The 18,408-nt window shown below is 38.1% G+C and overlaps 1 protein-coding gene across 2 annotated transcripts in view; it reads left to right on the plus strand.

Moving 5' to 3' along the window:
* The window catches only part of LOC134211894 (caspase), a 104,977-nt gene extending 87,047 nt beyond the window's left edge, over window positions 1–17,930 (plus strand). The window contains exons 1-3 of one of the 2 annotated variants that reach the window (XM_062689269.1): window positions 9,714–9,867; window positions 10,107–10,413; window positions 17,306–17,930. In XM_062689269.1, the coding sequence (XP_062545253.1) occupies window positions 10,110–10,413; window positions 17,306–17,832 (831 nt within the window). In that variant the 5' untranslated portion in view covers window positions 9,714–9,867; window positions 10,107–10,109 and the 3' untranslated portion in view covers window positions 17,833–17,930. Of the gene's footprint in view, window positions 1–9,713; window positions 9,868–10,106; window positions 10,414–17,305 lie in introns of those variants that run through there. The other variant, XM_062689270.1, reaches the window with a different exon arrangement.
* The last annotated feature ends 478 nt before the right edge of the window (window positions 17,931–18,408 follow it).

An 18,408-nucleotide genomic window follows, 5' to 3' on the forward strand; every position in this document is an offset into this window, starting at 1 on the left:
TGGAATATCATTAGATGCAGGTGAATTCTGTTGGACAAACATTACTTTTGTTGACTGAGTGATTACACGGACCTATATTGTGTGTATATACTCGGACAGAACTCTGATATCTATACACTCTATATTTTATTTTTGTTGTGCCCTTTACTTGTTTATTGTAATTTCTCCAATGCTTTTACTACACTAATTACTCTAACAAATGTAACTTTTCCTAATTTTAATTCTCCTTGACCTGATATAAAGTTATAAGCTAACAGGCTATCGTAGAAATAAACATAATACATAATACACCACTTGAGTTACGTAATTATTGGATCTTTTCTAACTGGTCATAATTTCACATACTTAACATTTTCAGCGTTTGGCGATTTTGAGTCAAATTTAATAATGGACTCCAAATACTCAATTCTTTTGATTAGATTTGAAAACTATCAAGTTGTTCAATCACGTTGAGCAATGTAACCGAATAACAGTCGAACAAAATTCGGTCGCCTATAAACCGTGTTCCTCAAACATAATTCAATTTAACGTAATACATAAATGTCCATTCAAAGCCCTAGTGTTTAGCTTTTTTTAGAAAGTTCAATGAAATTTTCACACGCATACACTGACGTTCTACGCATAATTGTCCCATGTTAGTTTTTATGGGTTCTGACTTTTTATCAAAGGGCAGTCTATTTTGATATAAACCTCTTCTCTCCTAGGTACTACAATAAGGGAAACTAGAGGAATCTTCGTTCTAAGTGACTGCACTTTGGATTAATGACGTCAACCACGTGGAGAGCATACTTTCATAAATCCTAAAGCATGGAGAAACTTATTCCGTTTGAAGTATTTATTAACGAAAATAATACACTTAACGGGACTGGCATGCGTATAGAAACCAGCAAACAAGACTTAGTGTTTATTTCTCAGCATAAGCTAGGATGTTATCGATCATTTAGTAGTTTGCGTTCGATCATTTAGTAGTTTATTCAATAACTCATTCCAACAGCTGAATTTTAAAATGTGTTGTATGGTGGACTTCTAGTGCGAAGGTTTTTCTACAACTCTGCCTATTGGTTCGTTGTTTGAATTCCACTAGTAACGGAGTTATAGCTATTGTTACAGTAACTTAGACTAAATGATAACAAAATTGCAATCATTTAGTTTAGGTTACTACAACTATCGGAATAAATCCGTTATTAATTGAATTCTAACAACGAATCATTAGGCAGAGTTATAGAAAAACCTTCGCACTAGAAGCACCATACAGCACATTTTGAAATTCAGCTTTTGGAATAAGTTATTGAAAAACTACTGAATGATCGAACGCAAACTACTAAATGATCGATAGCATCCTTGCTTTTAAGTATAATTGCTTTTAAGTTGAATCTTACGTTGCTTTGAATTCATCAACAAATGGTGAGTCTGTAAATTGTACTCCCGGAATTTATCAAGTATCATTCGCAAGCTAAACTTCTGATTCGTCGTTGATTGACCCTCACGAAAACCTGCCAGATATTCGCCGACGAAGGACTCATTCTGTTAAATAATACGCGACAGAATTTTGAAGACCGAGTTCAAAAGGGTAATCCCGCTTATTGGGCACATGAGGCCAACCAGCCGGTAGGCAACTTCATCTTTACACATCCTCCGGACTAGGTTGTCCGGGGTAGTGTCCAGACCACATGTGGCAAGCATGTGGTCACGCATTGTGCGAAAACGCGGGCACACGAACAACACGTCGGGCGAGGCCGAGTGTCCGAACCGGTGTAGGTACTATCTGAAGCAATCATGGCCTGTAAAGACCTGGGTCAGGTGGAAAGTGATTTCCCCATGGCGCCTCTTGACCCACGTACCTATCTCCGGTATCAACCTATGCGTCCATCTACCCTTAGTGGAACTGTCCCACGCACGCTGCCATTTGACCATTGAGGCCAACCTGACAGTCCTACGGATGCCTCTCGTGCCGCGCATTTCGAAGCACTCTATGTCTTCACCGATAACGATGTCAATGGGCATCATACCGGTGATGACGCAGAGTGCATCGTGCGACACGGTACGGTACGCGCTCGCAACTCTTAGGCACATGAGCCTATACGTACTTTCTAACTTCGTTCTGTAGCAGTTAATACGCAGGGCCGTGCCCCAAGCTGGCCCCATACCTCAGTATGGACAGAGCAACGCTAGCCAGAATCTTGCGCTTGCTGTCATAAACCGCAGAGCTATTGGATATCATCCGGGACAATGCCACTATAGCTGTGGAGGCACACTTGCAGGCGTAATTGACGTGGCTACCGAAGGTGAGCTTATTGTCGATCATTACCTCTAAGAGTTTGATGGAGCGTTCAGAGGTGACCGTGCAGTTGCCTGCCCTTATCACCGCTTGTTGCTCCGACTTTCGGTTGTTAACAACAACCACCTCAGTCTTGTGGTGAGCCAAGACACCAACCTTATATGGCGCTTATATAGTTCGATTCCATTTTCTTAAAAACTTTTAAACGCAATGGTCGATCGTTTTCAAATTCAATAGTGATCAACAAGGCTTTTCCCCTATCGAATGCAACTTGTTGCGAGAAAATCGGTTAAGAATTACTATATGAAAAAGTGGCTAATGTGTTTCGGTTTTTGTGTGCACACACGGACAGACAGACATTTCTCGCTTAACTTTTCAAAAGGTCCTAAGTAACATTTTTTTCATGAATTAATTTGAATAGTGCAATCAATATCTTTCATGTTGTTCTGTTAATTGCGCTATTCAAATTAATTCATGAAAAAAATGTTACTTAGGTCCTTTTGAAAAGTTAAGCGAGATTTGTTCAGTTCAACGAGCTGAGTCGATTGGTATATAACATCATGAGTCTCCGTGACTTCTATAAAAAGTTCGATTTTGGAGTGAAATGATAGCCTTTCGGTACAACTTTGTTGTACGACAAAGGCAAAAATAACAGTTATTTGTTGCTTCATTGTTGAGATTGGTGCCTTGAAAATGCGAGGTGAAAATTATTCGGATTCTGTACAGTTTCACCACCGACGAACCGACGTGTCACCCCATGGAAAATAATTCAAATTTGCTGCCCACGACGCCATGATGAAAAATTATCGAACACTACCGCCACCCCCATAATGGCTCGCGAAGTTTTCGTAGCTCAGCCACAAACCTATGTGTATTAAAATTGCAGCGGAGTTGTGTCTTAGCTCATTTGACAGGAGCGATCGCCCGCAAAAGCGAATGACCGTTAAAAAGTGCGGGACAATCAGAGAGCGCCAGTGCACAGTGGCCCAGGTAGCATACAAAGCGGTAATAAGTTGTTCAAGCCGAACATAGCAGAGATAGAAAAAAAAACTTTGTTCTACAAAGTTGCTCCTAACGGTGAGGGGCTTGTACTGGCGTTCTGCTCAGGCTCTATAACAAAATGGTGTGGCGTTTGCCATATCACGAAGTAAGCCATGGAAGCAAATTAGTGCTTGAAAAAGGAAAAAAACGGTTATTTTTCATTGCAATAATATGGGGTTATTTTCAATTATCCCCTCGATTTAAACACCCTGAAATGAAGCCTGAAAGTAGTAGATTAAGGTCGAGAAAACAGATTGAAAAAATGTTTGCGCCATTCATAGATACAGCCATTAGAAGAAAACGTTTTTTTTCGAAGAAAAACCTCAATAACTTTTGATCCGCATGAGATATGGCAACGCTAAGTCCATGAAAAGTTGCGCTCTGCAAAGCACAAAAAGTTATCTGAACATTACATTGCTGAGAAATTTGAATCAAAAAAGTTAGAGCAGAAAAACTGTTTTTTAAGGGTCACCCTAAGTAAACTTGGGAAAATTGCTCTAAATCAGTCAATTTGAGAGCTAGGGAAATAATTTTTTTAGCAAAACTCTTGGAATCTGGCTGAACTATAACTTCGCGGAACATTGTATAGAAATATCTCTACAAATGAAAAAGTTTTATTTTTCATTTATTTTTTCAAATGTGGCCCACCCTAATTTTTATGAAAACCTCAATAAGCCCCTCACCGTTAGGAGCAACTTTGTAGAACACAGTTTTTTCTATCTCTGCTATGTTCGGCTTGAAAAATTTATTACCACTTTGTCTCCACCCTGGACCAATTGGTGCAGTGACAAGACAAGTCGGTTCGTTTTCACGGCTTCACCTTAAGGCTCTCATAGAACGCATATTTAATGAAATTTTCATCATCAGGCCATCAGGCTTATTGTTCGGTGGAGTATACTGAGATGGAGTAGATGCTGATCAGGCTGTAGTTGAAAAATCTACATTTTATTCTCAACAAGCAAATGCTGTCGCTTATCGGCTTCCATCGGATAACTCGCTTCATCTGCTACCCAATCACCACGAAGTTGCATTGTCGCTGTCGCTATAGCGGCTTCACTTCATAAAGTGAAGTGTTTGCAATGGGATCCACCGCTCTGAATTCACGCTCTACGGTTTCGGGCCACCGTATTTTCTGGATTGCAGCAGCACAAGAGCTATAGGAGTGAGGAGATGATGAGTTTGATTCTCGGTCCGGTCTATGATGTTTGCGGGTGGGAAACATTCTTGACTCCCTGTGCATAGAGTATCCATTGTGTACGATGCATATTCATTGGATGTCGGGCATAGAAAAGCTTTCATTTAATGACTAAGGTAATGGTAATAGAATATTAAGTTCGAGACGAGCCAGCCTCGGGCTGAAAGTCTCGATAATGAAGACAAAAAAATATATATTAAGTTGGAAGGGGCTGAAAGCCTCTTTAATAAAGATCAAACAATGAAAAAAAGTTTAAAGGCAGGTCAAGTTCCAGTTGGATTATAGAGCCATAGAAGAAAAAGAACATCGTAAATCTAGTAGGCAACTAAAGGTATCTCGCGCCTGAAAACAATAACCAAGAAGTGCAATATTTGTAAAAATTACATTAATTTAAATTACATTTTTCAAAACTTAATGTTCATATCAAGGATGTTATCGATCATTTAGTAATCTGCCTTCGATCATTTAGTAGTTTGTCAATAACTCATTCTAGAGGCTAAATTTCAAAATGTGTTGTATGGTGGACATCTAGTGCAAAGGTTTATCTGCAACTCTGCCTAACAGTTCGTTGTTTGAATTTCACTAATAACGGAGCTATAGCGCTAGTAGCAGTAACTTAGACTAAATTATTGCATATTTTGTTATCACTTAGTATAAGTATAGAAACTAGCACCGTAACTCCTTTAATAGTGGAATTCGAACAATGATCTGTTAAAGAGAGTTGTAGAAAAACCTTTGCACTAAAAGTGCACCATACAACACATTTTGAAATTAGGCCTGTGGAATAAGTTATTGACAAACTACTAAATGATCGAACGCAGATTACTAAATGATCGATAACATCCTTGGTTCATATTACTCATATATAAAAAATTCTACATGACATGTCATGACTAGGGATCCTACATTCAGAGATATGCGAAAGCGGCCATCTTGAGCCAATCGAGCATTGAGAACTGTCAAAATCTGAGCCAAATGAACATCGTTATTGTTGCAGATCGAAAGGTATTGCGATTTTTGTGAAATAGATTTTATGAAAAGTTTTATCGAATGAACAATTTGTTTTGCTTTCGTAAGTAAAAATAGTCTAGTTGATGCCTTATATCGTGTTCATTCGTATTGCTCTTTAATTTTAGCGAAAATGCACTGCTCGAGGATAGATAAAATAATCAAAAAGTGTCTTCGAATGTAAAGTCATGTGTAAGCCTTAACATTTTTCGCTGCGGCAAGTGCTGGCAGCGTTTGTTTACGAAAGTAACAGCGTTGCTAAATCGTCTGGAAAAGTATTCGCACATCTCTTAATATAGGATCCCTAGTCATGACATTGTAATACTGCATATTGCATCATATGTTTGAACACCCCTCGGGATGTCTCTTCATTTCACTATACTGTCTCTCGAAATTAACCAGAGTGGAGTACATTGGTATGTGAATATCGCAACATTGGTATGCAATTGCATACCGCAATTTCTGTTAGGGACCGGTATAGGGTATAATGTCCAATAGTGCACCTTCCAGGCATGTTTGCATTATTACAGCATAATATGAACATTTCTTTCGATGAAATTCAATCTGAACAACCTGACTTACATTCTATTACATATATTGGAAATACCATTATGTTTATGTTTATTATTATATGAATATATTTTATGGCTTCATAATAGGGAGGAAGGACATCCCGAAATGAAACATGTAAATCAAATGGAGTGTCGACTGAAAGAAATTTCCTATTACCACATAGAAACTACTATACTGCCGCTAATCGCAATTCGAGCACATTTGTATATTCATATACAAATGTGCTCGACTTGCGATTAGCGGCAGTATAGGGCAAATTTATTCAAACGATCAAAATTTAATGGTAATTTCTACGAATAACGTCGTATATTTAAGTGTTTCATGCGTTTCATGTATGTATCGCGTGCAGGGGAGATATAGAACTTGTAGTAGTAGAATGCGAAATTTAAACACTAAGAATATCTTCGCTTTCTGGCAGGAAGTGCAAAACTCCGCTACTACCCGAGTAGGAAAAAATAACTCAATAATACTTCATTCTGTTATTGATACTGTATACTGTTATTGTCTTTCTCGTACAACAAAGTTGTATCGGAATAAGGCTATCATTTCACTCCAAAAGCAAACTTTTTGTAGATGGCTCGTAGACCCATACCAAAGTAACCATTAGCACAATATTACGTCAAATCAGCATTTATGGACAATATACGGCTATTTAAACACTTATAACTTTACAATGTTATGAAAACTCATATGTGAATATGTATGTTATGTGGAAGATATTGATTTGGAAAATGTATTGGAGGTAACCACTTTCCCTTCGATGGGACTCGAACCCATGACCCTACAGTACGCTAGACTGGTGCTTTAACCAACTAAGCTACGAAGGACCTCCGTCGGCCTTCGCAACCTAGAGGCTACTGAACGAGCTCGATATTCCCAAATTGGACGCATAGTCAAATCACTCGCAATCCATTTCTCAAGCCAACACTTCCACATGTATATAGTACATGTCCACATTAGAGGAGCATGAGTATTTAGAATGTCTGGCGGCTATATACAATCTTCATCAGCAACTGTACTGATCAAGTGAGGTTGTGTAAGCTATTTGCCAGTCGGTCGTCAAGCTCAGACCCGACCGCATTGCGTAGGCAAGAGCACGCAACTCAAGTTCAGTTCAATCAAAGGTAATTGCCTATTTCCGGGGATTAAACCACCCAAACAAACAAACTGACAAATTGACAAACTGGACAATTGTCTGTCCGTCCATGCGTGTGTGTATATGTGTGTGCGTGTGTGCACAACAGATGAAAAACATTGTAATCAACTTTTAATATAGTAATCCTTAACCGATTTTCTTGCAACAAGTTGCATTCGAGACGTGGTGGTGTTGATTGCTATTAAAATTTCGGTCATTGCGTTCAGAAGTTATAAATAAAACGGTGATCCAAAACGAAAATGTTGGTGTCTAGGTGATCTAATTTGTGTTATGATGCTTGTTATTGATACCTTACACTGGTATGAACTAGGTGTACATAAGAGCTAAAATACCAAAGCAATAATATCAAAAAATATTATATGCTGCTAAATACTGCAGGCATAACGTATTCAGTTATTTCAATACCAAACGCATAACAAATTATCATTCGTGTCGTATTAAAATACCTAAGCATGTTATGCCTTAAGTATTTTGCATATTAATCTTTGGTATTATTTTGGTATTTTGATATTCTACCTCATATGCAAACCAAGTTCATGCAAACTTCTATTATGGAGGTCGTTGCCTCTGCTCGGGTCCTCTATGGTTCATTTTACCCTAGCACATACATCGGACATCTAATTTCATCATATCATACGAAAACACCAGACGGAGAACCGGCGGCAGCACTGGCACAAAATGAACACATTCATAAATTGCACTTGCGGACCACTGCTCCAATGTACGCTATGTTGGAAGGCGAATATTATGCTATTTTTACTTATATATTAATAATTTGAAATTTTTGTTCTGTAATATTGTAACAATGTGAATTTTAAATGGTCAGCTTTATAGCCCTCCATCTTTATACACTCTGTCCCACATTAATATGTACACCCCATATTTTTAGGATAACTTTTTTTCTGTTGCACCGATCCTCACATTTTTTTTTGAATTCAGGAGCCTGCTTAATCCATTTGTTTTTTTTTAAATCAATATGTGCAAAAAGTGGTGTCCCACATTAATAGGTACACTTGAGCAAAAGTTTGTGTTTGTCGTCAAACTTTGATTTATTGAAGTTCTTCGAGAATATATCTGGACAAAATAGTTAATTATTCAACAGAGCATTACTCAGTTCGATTTTGAATACCATTTTCATCTGTTTGGTCATCGAATATTATTAATATTTTCGACACTTCACGCACTGATGTCCTCTCCAGTGTTGTCCTACACTCAGTGCAAAAAATTCTGATCTTTGATTTTACTCCATTTTACTACGTGCTCATTTTTAAAATGCTCTGATTGAAGTGATTGGACCCACTTATTAGTGTGAGTCCAGACCCAACGATACCTTCCCATTAACGGTCGATCCATCCCATTAGGATGTAGATCCAGAATATTCCATCAAAAATATTCATGTTTATTCACAAACTGATAATATGTTTTAATCAAACATTTTTATTTTTTAAATATAATTAAATGCCCGTTTGAACGCTCGCTTGGTCGAATCAAAACAATAATATCTATGTTTGCTTTAATAATTCCGGTGGTTGAAGCAACTTAAAATGCATATTTGATTAAAAAATAGTTTTCGCTCGCTGTAACAATATGTTAGTTTCAAACGTACATATTTATTTACGGTGCTACCTAGAACAAACTAAACTTTTGTTTGAAATCACCTCAAATATCTTTGTTTGTACCGTACTTTTTTCTGCGTGTAAATGGCAAAAATCACCATCCTTCCTTATGCCTAACTGACTATAAGGACGTGGCCGGCTCCGTTATTGATCTTTGTGTTTTTTTTGAGTTACTGATAATAGACCAGGTCGATATAATTGGAGCCAACGGTAGAAAAATGTCTAAATACTAAAACTATCTTTACAAAATTCATAGAAAAAGAATAATGCCGTAATTTGAATAAGTGACGTATGCGCCAAATTACAACATACTAGTTTTCCATTTTTCTGTTAAAGAGCACGATGAGTACTACTTGTTAACACCATTTTCGGAAAACGGTCAAAACGTCACATTTTCAGATTACGACAGAACATATGGCCTTTCGGTTCGTCTTGGAAAGCAAGACTTAAAATAAGTTAGCTGGTATGGTATGTTGGTCTGAGACACGTTAATTGGATCCCATTTTTTAATTTTCATAGCCTTCATCGCAGTAATAAATTTATTACAAATAGGAAATGGAGTTCAATAAAATATCATCAAAATTATAATGGCATCATATGATTCAATGCAGAGAGGAAAACATGATTTTCCAGACTATAAAAGAAATACTAAATACTTATTTCTTCATACATACCTTAGATCTTTCAATGAAATTTTTATGATATCCACCTTCTTATGTAGCGTACGATGTTAGCGGTATATCTACGTAATGTAACATGTATTTCCTGTATTGGAGTATTGGTTCACAGATACTAATTTCTCTCTGTTTTGACGGATCTGTCTAGAAGATTATGTACAGACATGCGGATGATGTCATTCAAAATTATTTTATTCACATCTATGTTTGCACGGGCCCAAGTTCCATTCAGTTCAGTAGTAAGATTTGCCGCATGAACGTCTAACAAGACTGATACCGTATCTACCTCTATATAATTGTTAAGATATTTATTCTTTTTGCAGGTAAGATTGTAATTGAACTATCTTCCCAGTTTAGTGATTTAATCGTCCTTTTGTGATGCGATATAGTGACTCATTGGCAGTGGTCAATGAACTTGACATTCTTGTTAGCTTAAAATGTGTCACGAAAGGACACGCATTTGCGCTCATTGTCCGCATCTCAGTCAAAGCAGTTGTTCTTTGTTCTGTCTTCGCGATTGTTGGTTCTTGTGAAATGTCGTAATTTTACTTTTGATTTTCAGATTATGAACAAAATCATGTTCAGTCGCAAGGAAATCAATTCGCCGCATAAGGAGGTTCGAGCCGCCGTAACACCAGCGTACACAATTGAGCGATATTCCTCCTATTATCCTATGAATCATAAGTACCGCGGCAAAGCTATCATATTTGCACATACAACTTTCGCTGTTCCGAATGTAAAACTGCCAACCAGAGATGGGAGTGAAGTGGATTGCAAGATGCTAATGGAATCCCTTGAACGATTGCGTTTCGACGTGACCTTATATAAAGATTACCGGCTGAAAGATATTCTTCAAATCACGGAGAAAGGTTAGTTGATCTCAATTTAAGTGTTCGGCGACCGTTTGCGAAAATAATAAGACCTGTAGACTAGTGGTTCTTAACGTTTTTCTTGAGAGGCATCCCTTCAAGGGGCCTTCCTTAGCCGTGCGGTGAGATGCACGACTGCAAAGCAAGACCATGCTGAAGGTTCATTTCATTTATTTAGTGTACATCTAAACAGATGCTGAAGGTGGCGAATGCAAAAATGGTAACTTGGCTTAGAAACCGCGCAGTTAACAACTATGGAAGTGCTTAATGAACACAGTCTCAGAGTCTCAGTGAGGGATGTAATGCCAATAAGATAAAGAAAAATCCCTTCGAACTTTTGCATTACTTAGTTGAGATATCCCCTGGTAGGTGGGTGTACCAGTTTTGGCTATAGTTAGTCGTAATATCACGATAAAGTCAATTTCCACGATATTCTTTCAACGAATGGATGATGTCTTGATGTTGGAAAGTAGTTTAAGGATTTAAAAAAAACAGATAATCTTTTCAGTTTTCATGTGAGCTGCATACTAAAGTTTCAAAACAAGTTAAAAAAAACTAGGTGAATTGAATATGTATGTATGTACCAGTCATGGCCATAGTGTTCCTCAGTTGGCCTTAAAGGTGAATCAGTTATGAATTAATGATTATTAAGTCTTGAATAAAACTCAAACCATTAAAATGTTTTCGAAGAAATGGAAAATGTAATCACTAAGATGTTTAATAATCTATTACTTTTGATTCCAAGGATCAGTTTAGCATTAATATTCATGTTAATGATTCGATGCTGCTAAAAAAATTAAAACTCACTAATATTAAGTTGAGGCGTAGAATTTGCCAAAGTAAATTACATATTTCGTAAATATGAAGAAAAAAAGAAACTAAACACTTAGGAATATGTAACAGGCACATCGATCACGTCAGTATTGATGTATGTATTAAGAACCTAATGATACACTTAGAACTCCTTATCTATGGGAATTGAGTTATGAAATATTAGGGACCATATAAATCAACATTGATTACACACTCACAGTCGCGCTTATAGAACACTTATACACAGAAAACAGACCTAGCCAATTGTATGTTTTTGTTTTTCCCGTATTTTTTTGTATTTAATAAATATGAATAAACATCGCTAACAAGCACTGAACAAGAAGATAAACACATCTCACTATTGAATCGTGGAGGTTTAGGGTCATTTGGCCGAATGTCGTTTGGCCGAATGCCATTTGGCCGAATAGATAAAATTTGTTTCCGTATTAAGGGAAGTAGAAAGAAGGAAGGAGGAAGAAGGAAGAAGGATGAAGGGAGAAGGGAGGAGGAAGAAAGAAGGAATAAAAAGAAAAGAGGAAGGAGGAAGAAGGAAGATGATAGAAGGAAAAAGGAAAAAAATATGGAGGAATGAAGAAGGAAGAAAGAAGAAAGAATAAGAAAGAAGGAAGAAGGAAACAAAAGAAGGAAGAAGGAAGAAGAAAAAAGGGATAAGAAAGAAGGAAGAAGGAATAAGTAAAAAAAAAGATGGAAGAAGGAAGAAGGGAGAAGGAAGAAGGAAGAAGGAAGCAGGAAGCAGGAAACAGGAAGCAGTAAGAAGGATGTGGGAAGAAGGAATAAGGAAAAAGGAAGGAAGAAGGAAAAAGGAAGGAAGAAGGAAAAAGGAAGGAAGAAGTAAAAAGGAAGGAAGAAGGAAAAAGAAAAAAGGAAGAAGAAAGAAAGAAGAAGGACGAAGGAAGAAGGCAGAAGGTAGAATGTAGAAAGAAGAAGGATGAAAGAGGAAGGAAGAAGGAAGGAGAAAGGAGGAAGAAGAAAGAAAAAAGAAGGAAGAAGGAGGAAGGAAGAACGAAGAAGGAAAAAGGAAGATGGAAAAAGGAAGACGGAAGAAGGAAGAAGGAAGGGAAAAGAAGGAGAAAGATGGCAATAAGGAATAATTCCACAATTTTCACTTCTCACTTCTCGCTTTTCAATTCTCACATCTTATTACTCACTTTTCTTTAACCACAATCTAAGGATTTTTTTTCAACAATTCGGCCAAACGGCATTCGGCCAAATGACCCGTTCGGCCAAACGGCATTCCACCAAATGGCCCGACACCATCGTGGAAGATATCCAACGAATTGTCTAAATTTGATAAAACCAACTATTTGAACAAACCTTATGCCAATTAAGGAACTGGTGACATTCTTTTTCGACTAATTGGAGACAGTGTGGGGTGGGGTGGTTAATATGCCCATGCTAAGCAGGCACTGCTTTATTGTCTTATTTGTAACGCTATTCATGGGTATTTTGACATTATGCAACAGTTAAACAAGATAGCTAGTTGATGCCATTCAGGCGTTTTGGGTCCTCTTCCCCTATATAACGCAGAGCCTGTTTATAGAAATAACGATTTTGCTTCACGTTTGGCGGAATCAACTCGTCTGCGGTCACCATAGTTCATTTTTTTAAATGATTTTTGGTAAAATAACACCTCAAAAATACTATTTACAATGTGAGTGCCACTTAGCCGTAGACGTAGTGTTAAGCAGGTGGCCTAAGCAAGGTGTTATATTTAACAATCCTTCTAGATTGAGAAATATTAAACCAATTCAGTTCAAACCAGATCAATCAGGGGCATACGGATTTTCCAATAATTCACAAGAAAATCCAAAGTAACAAAAGTGAAAAGGAGATTAATTGATTATTGTTCAAACTATGACCATAACGTGCTATGGCCATGAGCGGTACACCCACACCCATGTTATTTTCGCTGTAAATGAAAATCCCAAAAGTTCTCTGGTCCGCCTCTTTTAACGTTCAAGTTTCATGTCCATAAAGGACCACTGGTGGAATCAGAGTTTTACACAGAGCAAATTCATTTCCGTCTGCATGTTACGGGACCTAAGCTGGTTACGTAATCCGTAGAAGGCATTATTCGCAGCAGCAATACTTTTCACCTCACGGGAAACGTCAATGACTTTACATCATTGTCACAATGTGTGATTGTCACAATAGAGTGATTAAAATTTTGACTTTTTTGTCCCCCGATGCTTAAACGATTGCATTTGCCATTTTAAAGTCCTCCTAAATTTTGAGCTAATTTGGATCTAAATTGAGTGAGCACGCGCAGTTTTAAGTTTGTATGAAAATTACTATGAAAACAGTAACTTTTATGCAACACCGTTCCCCAATGCTTCCCATCAAGCTTTTAAAGCATATAAGAACATCGACAACATAGAAAATTTGAGTTGACAGCCTGCAACGGTAAACGTCGGGCGTATTCAATTCGATCCTTGATTATAATCGCGATCCACAGAAAATGGACAGTGTACGAGAAAACACATAATTTTTGGAGAATCAAGTTAAACTCCAGTATGCAGATGTTAAAAGTATACAGTTGCACAATTCCCGCAACTGTGTACTCATTGAAATGTATGACAAAGAAACCGCTCTGCGCTACCAATTGGAGAACAATTGGAAGCGGTCGATGGTATGTGCCCAAAAAGAATTCAAGATTCCAATATACGTCGATTGCGAAGCAGTAATCGTTCGTATCCACGACCTTCCGCCTACGATGAGTGATGAAACCATCACCAATTATATGTTGAAGTTTGGGGAAGTAATTTCGATTAGAAATGAAATGTGGAAACATTATTTCCCCGGGATATCAAATGGGGTGAGAGTACTTCGTATGAACCTTCTTCGTCACATCCCATCCTTCATATCAATTGGCAACGAAGTAACAATGGTTACCTATTGTAATCAGCCAAAACAATGTCGCCGCTGTGGCGAGGCACCGCATCCAAACAAACCGTGCACCAAATCTGTCGAAAGCAATCGAAAATTTTACCAGGAAACAGATCGTCTTTGTTGCGAAACGATTTGATGCTTACATGAAAAGTTATTAAGGAAATACTGAATCGTGGGAAATTCAACTTAACACGTAAAAGAATAACATCAATATTGATAATGAGCATTTTTGTATTCTTCATAACTTTGCTTCCAAACGACAAATCGCTTCACAGCAACAACTGCCTTTCAGCTTAGGAAGTATTCTATGTAGCCAATGTGTTGATTATATATAAATACTTTGAAGGCCACTTCACGGAACGGTATTTCATATAAAGGTCGATTTCACAGCAATTTCCATACGAACTTTAAATTAGCATTAGCATTTAGCAGTTCGCACAAATTCGTAGGTGGTACATGTCCTAGCGAATGCTGAGGAAGGGGAAGGATGGTTTATTGGACACCTACTTAAGAAAGATGCAGAGAACTCTACGACCTCTCATAGGTGCCACGGGAGGTTTTTTTTTAATTGCGTGGAAACTTATAACAGTAGGATTCGTTTTTGGTATAACGTGAAACACAGAAAGAACTAAGATAGAAATACAAAGTAGGAAAGAGACGAGCCTGGAATTGAACCCACGACCTCCTGCTTATAAGGCAGAAGCGGTAGCCACTAGACCACCGAGCTCGTCTATACAAACTTTAAATGATGTGTGCACAATCAAATAACATCCAAATTTGTTAAAAATTTAGGAGGATTATTAAAATGGCAAATGCAATCGTTTAATTGTCATATTGGCACATATCACAAGCGTAATGGAACGTACACATGGTCAATCAGTTTGACCAACATTGACTCTACCTCTCGTTTATTCAAACATCCCTCAAGTTTTACCAACAGCGACACGAACAATCAATTTATTCGACCGACAATATCAAACACGAACGACCGAAGCACCAACTCGAGCACCAACCATCAAAAAATATATGGGGATTTGTTCAACTTTACTACAAAAGCTCAAACATGTTCGGCGAACCTTGACTCCACCCCCGACAAACTCAAACCAAAATCAAACCGTTTTAATTTTTTCCAACCGAGCCGCCAACTGTCAAATGTTGTTCGAACAACTTCACACACGATCAAACAAAGCAGCAACCGAATCGTTTTCTTGGGGGCGGAGTCCATGTTCGTCCAACTGCTTGACTGGATGCATAATTCAAAACAACCTCAAACACATCCTCATCACAAGTATCACTAAGCCTTCCTCTATCTTCGCAACCAAGTACTTTACCTTGGTAGAGTTAATAGTTAAGCATATATCCTCGCCGTCTTCTTCTTAAGTGGCACAAAGGCCTCCACTACTGCTCTGCTACTGCTACTATACTACCACTACTGCTATTCCAATAAGGTCGATGTCGTCCGCAAAGCCCAGGAGCATATATATTAGAGTGGGGCGTCATGGTCATTTTTTCAAATCAATGGTTTTTCGAAGCCATTCTGGGTCCTGAACAACTGTGCAGAATTTAGGACCGATTGGTTGCTTCCTCGCTTTCCGCATCGCGTTTGAAGTTTGTATGGAAATTAGTATGGGAGAACGTATATTTTTGCATTTCTACTACTTGAGGTTTCAGTTCATCGTAAACCAAGTGGCACATTACGTTAAAGTATAACCCAAAGGATGCCGAAAAACTTTGCTGAAGAAGGCACGTTGCTGGAACGTCCACGGAAAAAGTTAAAACGTTTCGAAGATTGAGTGTTCACACCATATGCAAAAAATCATTTATTCTGCCAGCACTGCCGAACTACGTATGGGGCAATAATTTAACTGAGTGTTATTTCAAAATTATTGATTTTATAGTACTTTGGAGCTAATGGGAGATATTCGGAATGATTTCACAAAGTAGAAATTCCGACTAGAAGGAAAATGGGTTTTGCCCTCTGACAATTACAGGTTGTCCGGTAGTGATGGCAGAAACATTGATTTCTTGCATATGGTTAAAACAATCATTTTTCGAAACGTAATAAGATTTTTTGTAGACCTTCCAGCTACGTACCTTCTTCGGCAAAGTCTTTCGGCATCTTCCAGACTATATGTTAACGTATTGAGTCACGTGATTGATGATAAATTGAAGCCGCGCAGAGCAAAAATGTAAAAAAGTACGTTTTCCCATACTAATCTCCATGTAAATTTAAAACGCGATGCGGCATGCGAGGTCGCAACCAATCTAGCCCATATTTTGCACAGTTGATTGGGGTCCCAAAACGATTCAGAAAAACCTTGATCTCACTTGATCGGACGAAGTTTGCGTTTTCCCATACAACTGCGCCCCACTCTAAATATATATGCATATGCCACCTTGTGATAATAACGGGTGGCCACTAAATAGCGAGAATGGGAAGAATGGTTCGGGAAGAAAAATACAAAGAAGTACAGTTCAGTCTGATATACGTTATATAAAGAGTTGGCCTTAGTCTTTAAAATTAGATTAATGAATAATCATATGGTCCGTGTGGCGTAGTTTAATCTTGCACGTATCTCATGATCGTTGGACGGGTGCCATTTCCGGATGATGCTTCTGATCCTATTGATGAGTTGCTTCGTTTCTTTGGCCTTCCATTCATCTTTGTATACAATGGAGCTGAGTAGACCCAAAGTCCATTAAATTTTTTGAAACATTTTCACGTTTAAAAATGTCCACTGTGTACTTTTTCCTATATTTCTATCCTTCCTATTTGACGGCATGTTTTAAACAACTGAACATATTGGAAGAAAAGTGTGTGGGTGATAATCTTCTGAATATTTCAAGGAATCATTCACATAAGGAAATATTTCTCTGAAAGCATTAATTTTACTATAGAAAAGTATTGAAGTATTGCAATTCCTGTTTTTAGTAACCACCTATTAGTGCGATAGTGTCGTTCCTAATCGCACCTGATCGCCTAATCCTAATCGCGCCCTCGAGTACAATATTTAACATTAAATTCTAAAGTGCATTGCCCTGCTGAAAGTCACAAACGAGTAATTTATCTAATGATCTAATAAAAGCTAATTGCATTTCATCTTTTGTCTATCACTATCTTACTAATAATTTACTATTCATTTTTAAATTTTTTTATGCATGTTCGCAGTTTCCGCTCTGGATCATTCCAATAACGATTGCTTGCTGGTTGCCGTTCTATCGCACGGTGACGATGGAGAAATTATCTATGCTCATGATTGTCCCTATCAGATATCGAGCATTTGGACGCAATTCACCGGTGATCGCTGCAGGACGCTTGTAGGGAAGCCGAAAATATTTATCATTCAAGCGTGCCGAGGAAATGAGCTGGATCCCGGGGTAAAAGTTGAAAAAGATGGTGTGGCAAGGTACAGTATTCCAACGAATGCCGATTTTCTGTTTGCGTTCGCCACAATCCCAGGATTTATGTCATTCCGTAACACCAAAAATGGCTCCTGGTTCATTCGAGAGCTGTGCAACGAACTGAATGAGAATGGACAACGATATGATATGTTAACGCTGCTGACATTTGTGGTGCAAAAAGTAGCCTACGAATATGAATCGTTTGCTCCTAATTTTCCAGATCACCACTTGAAAAAACAAACTCCCTGTGTTGTATCAATGCTAACCAGACTGCTTTTATTTAATAACTTTTAAGTAAGCTATAGAATTCCTTGTTATTGCTCCATGACCCCAAAACATGTGTTTATAATTAAATTGAACTATTTCCATTTTCTGTAACAAAAACATCCTTAGGTACTGTCGTTTTAAACCTTTTTTTTTTTAATTATTTCCGTTCCAAAGATGAATCATTTAGGCTCGATGCCCACGTAGCGTCTTTTCAACTCTGCATGCACACGGAGTTGAAAAAACGCAGATGTATATCGAAAAAAAAGCGTTAACGCAGCGTCACCGGTGCCGATGCACACCTGCGTTATTTTATCGCTGTGTCTTTTCAACGCAACGTGCACGCAGCGTTGAAATAACGCATATATGCATCGACGCGGTGATGCTGCGTCGCTTTTCTCCTATGCACATCAGCGTTTTTTTTTAACACCGTGTGCACGCAGAGTTGAAAAAACGTTACGTGGACATCGAGCCTAAGGGCCGATGCACACATGCGTCTTTTTAACGTCGTGTGCACGCAGCGTTGAAAATACGCTACGTGGGCATCGGGCCTAAAGGCCCTCACGCAGTACAGCGGAACGGCGACGGGAACGGCTGATTTGACAG

Source organism: Armigeres subalbatus, chromosome 2 (genome assembly GCF_024139115.2).
Source record: "Armigeres subalbatus isolate Guangzhou_Male chromosome 2, GZ_Asu_2, whole genome shotgun sequence".
Taxonomy (NCBI): domain Eukaryota; kingdom Metazoa; phylum Arthropoda; class Insecta; order Diptera; family Culicidae; genus Armigeres; species Armigeres subalbatus.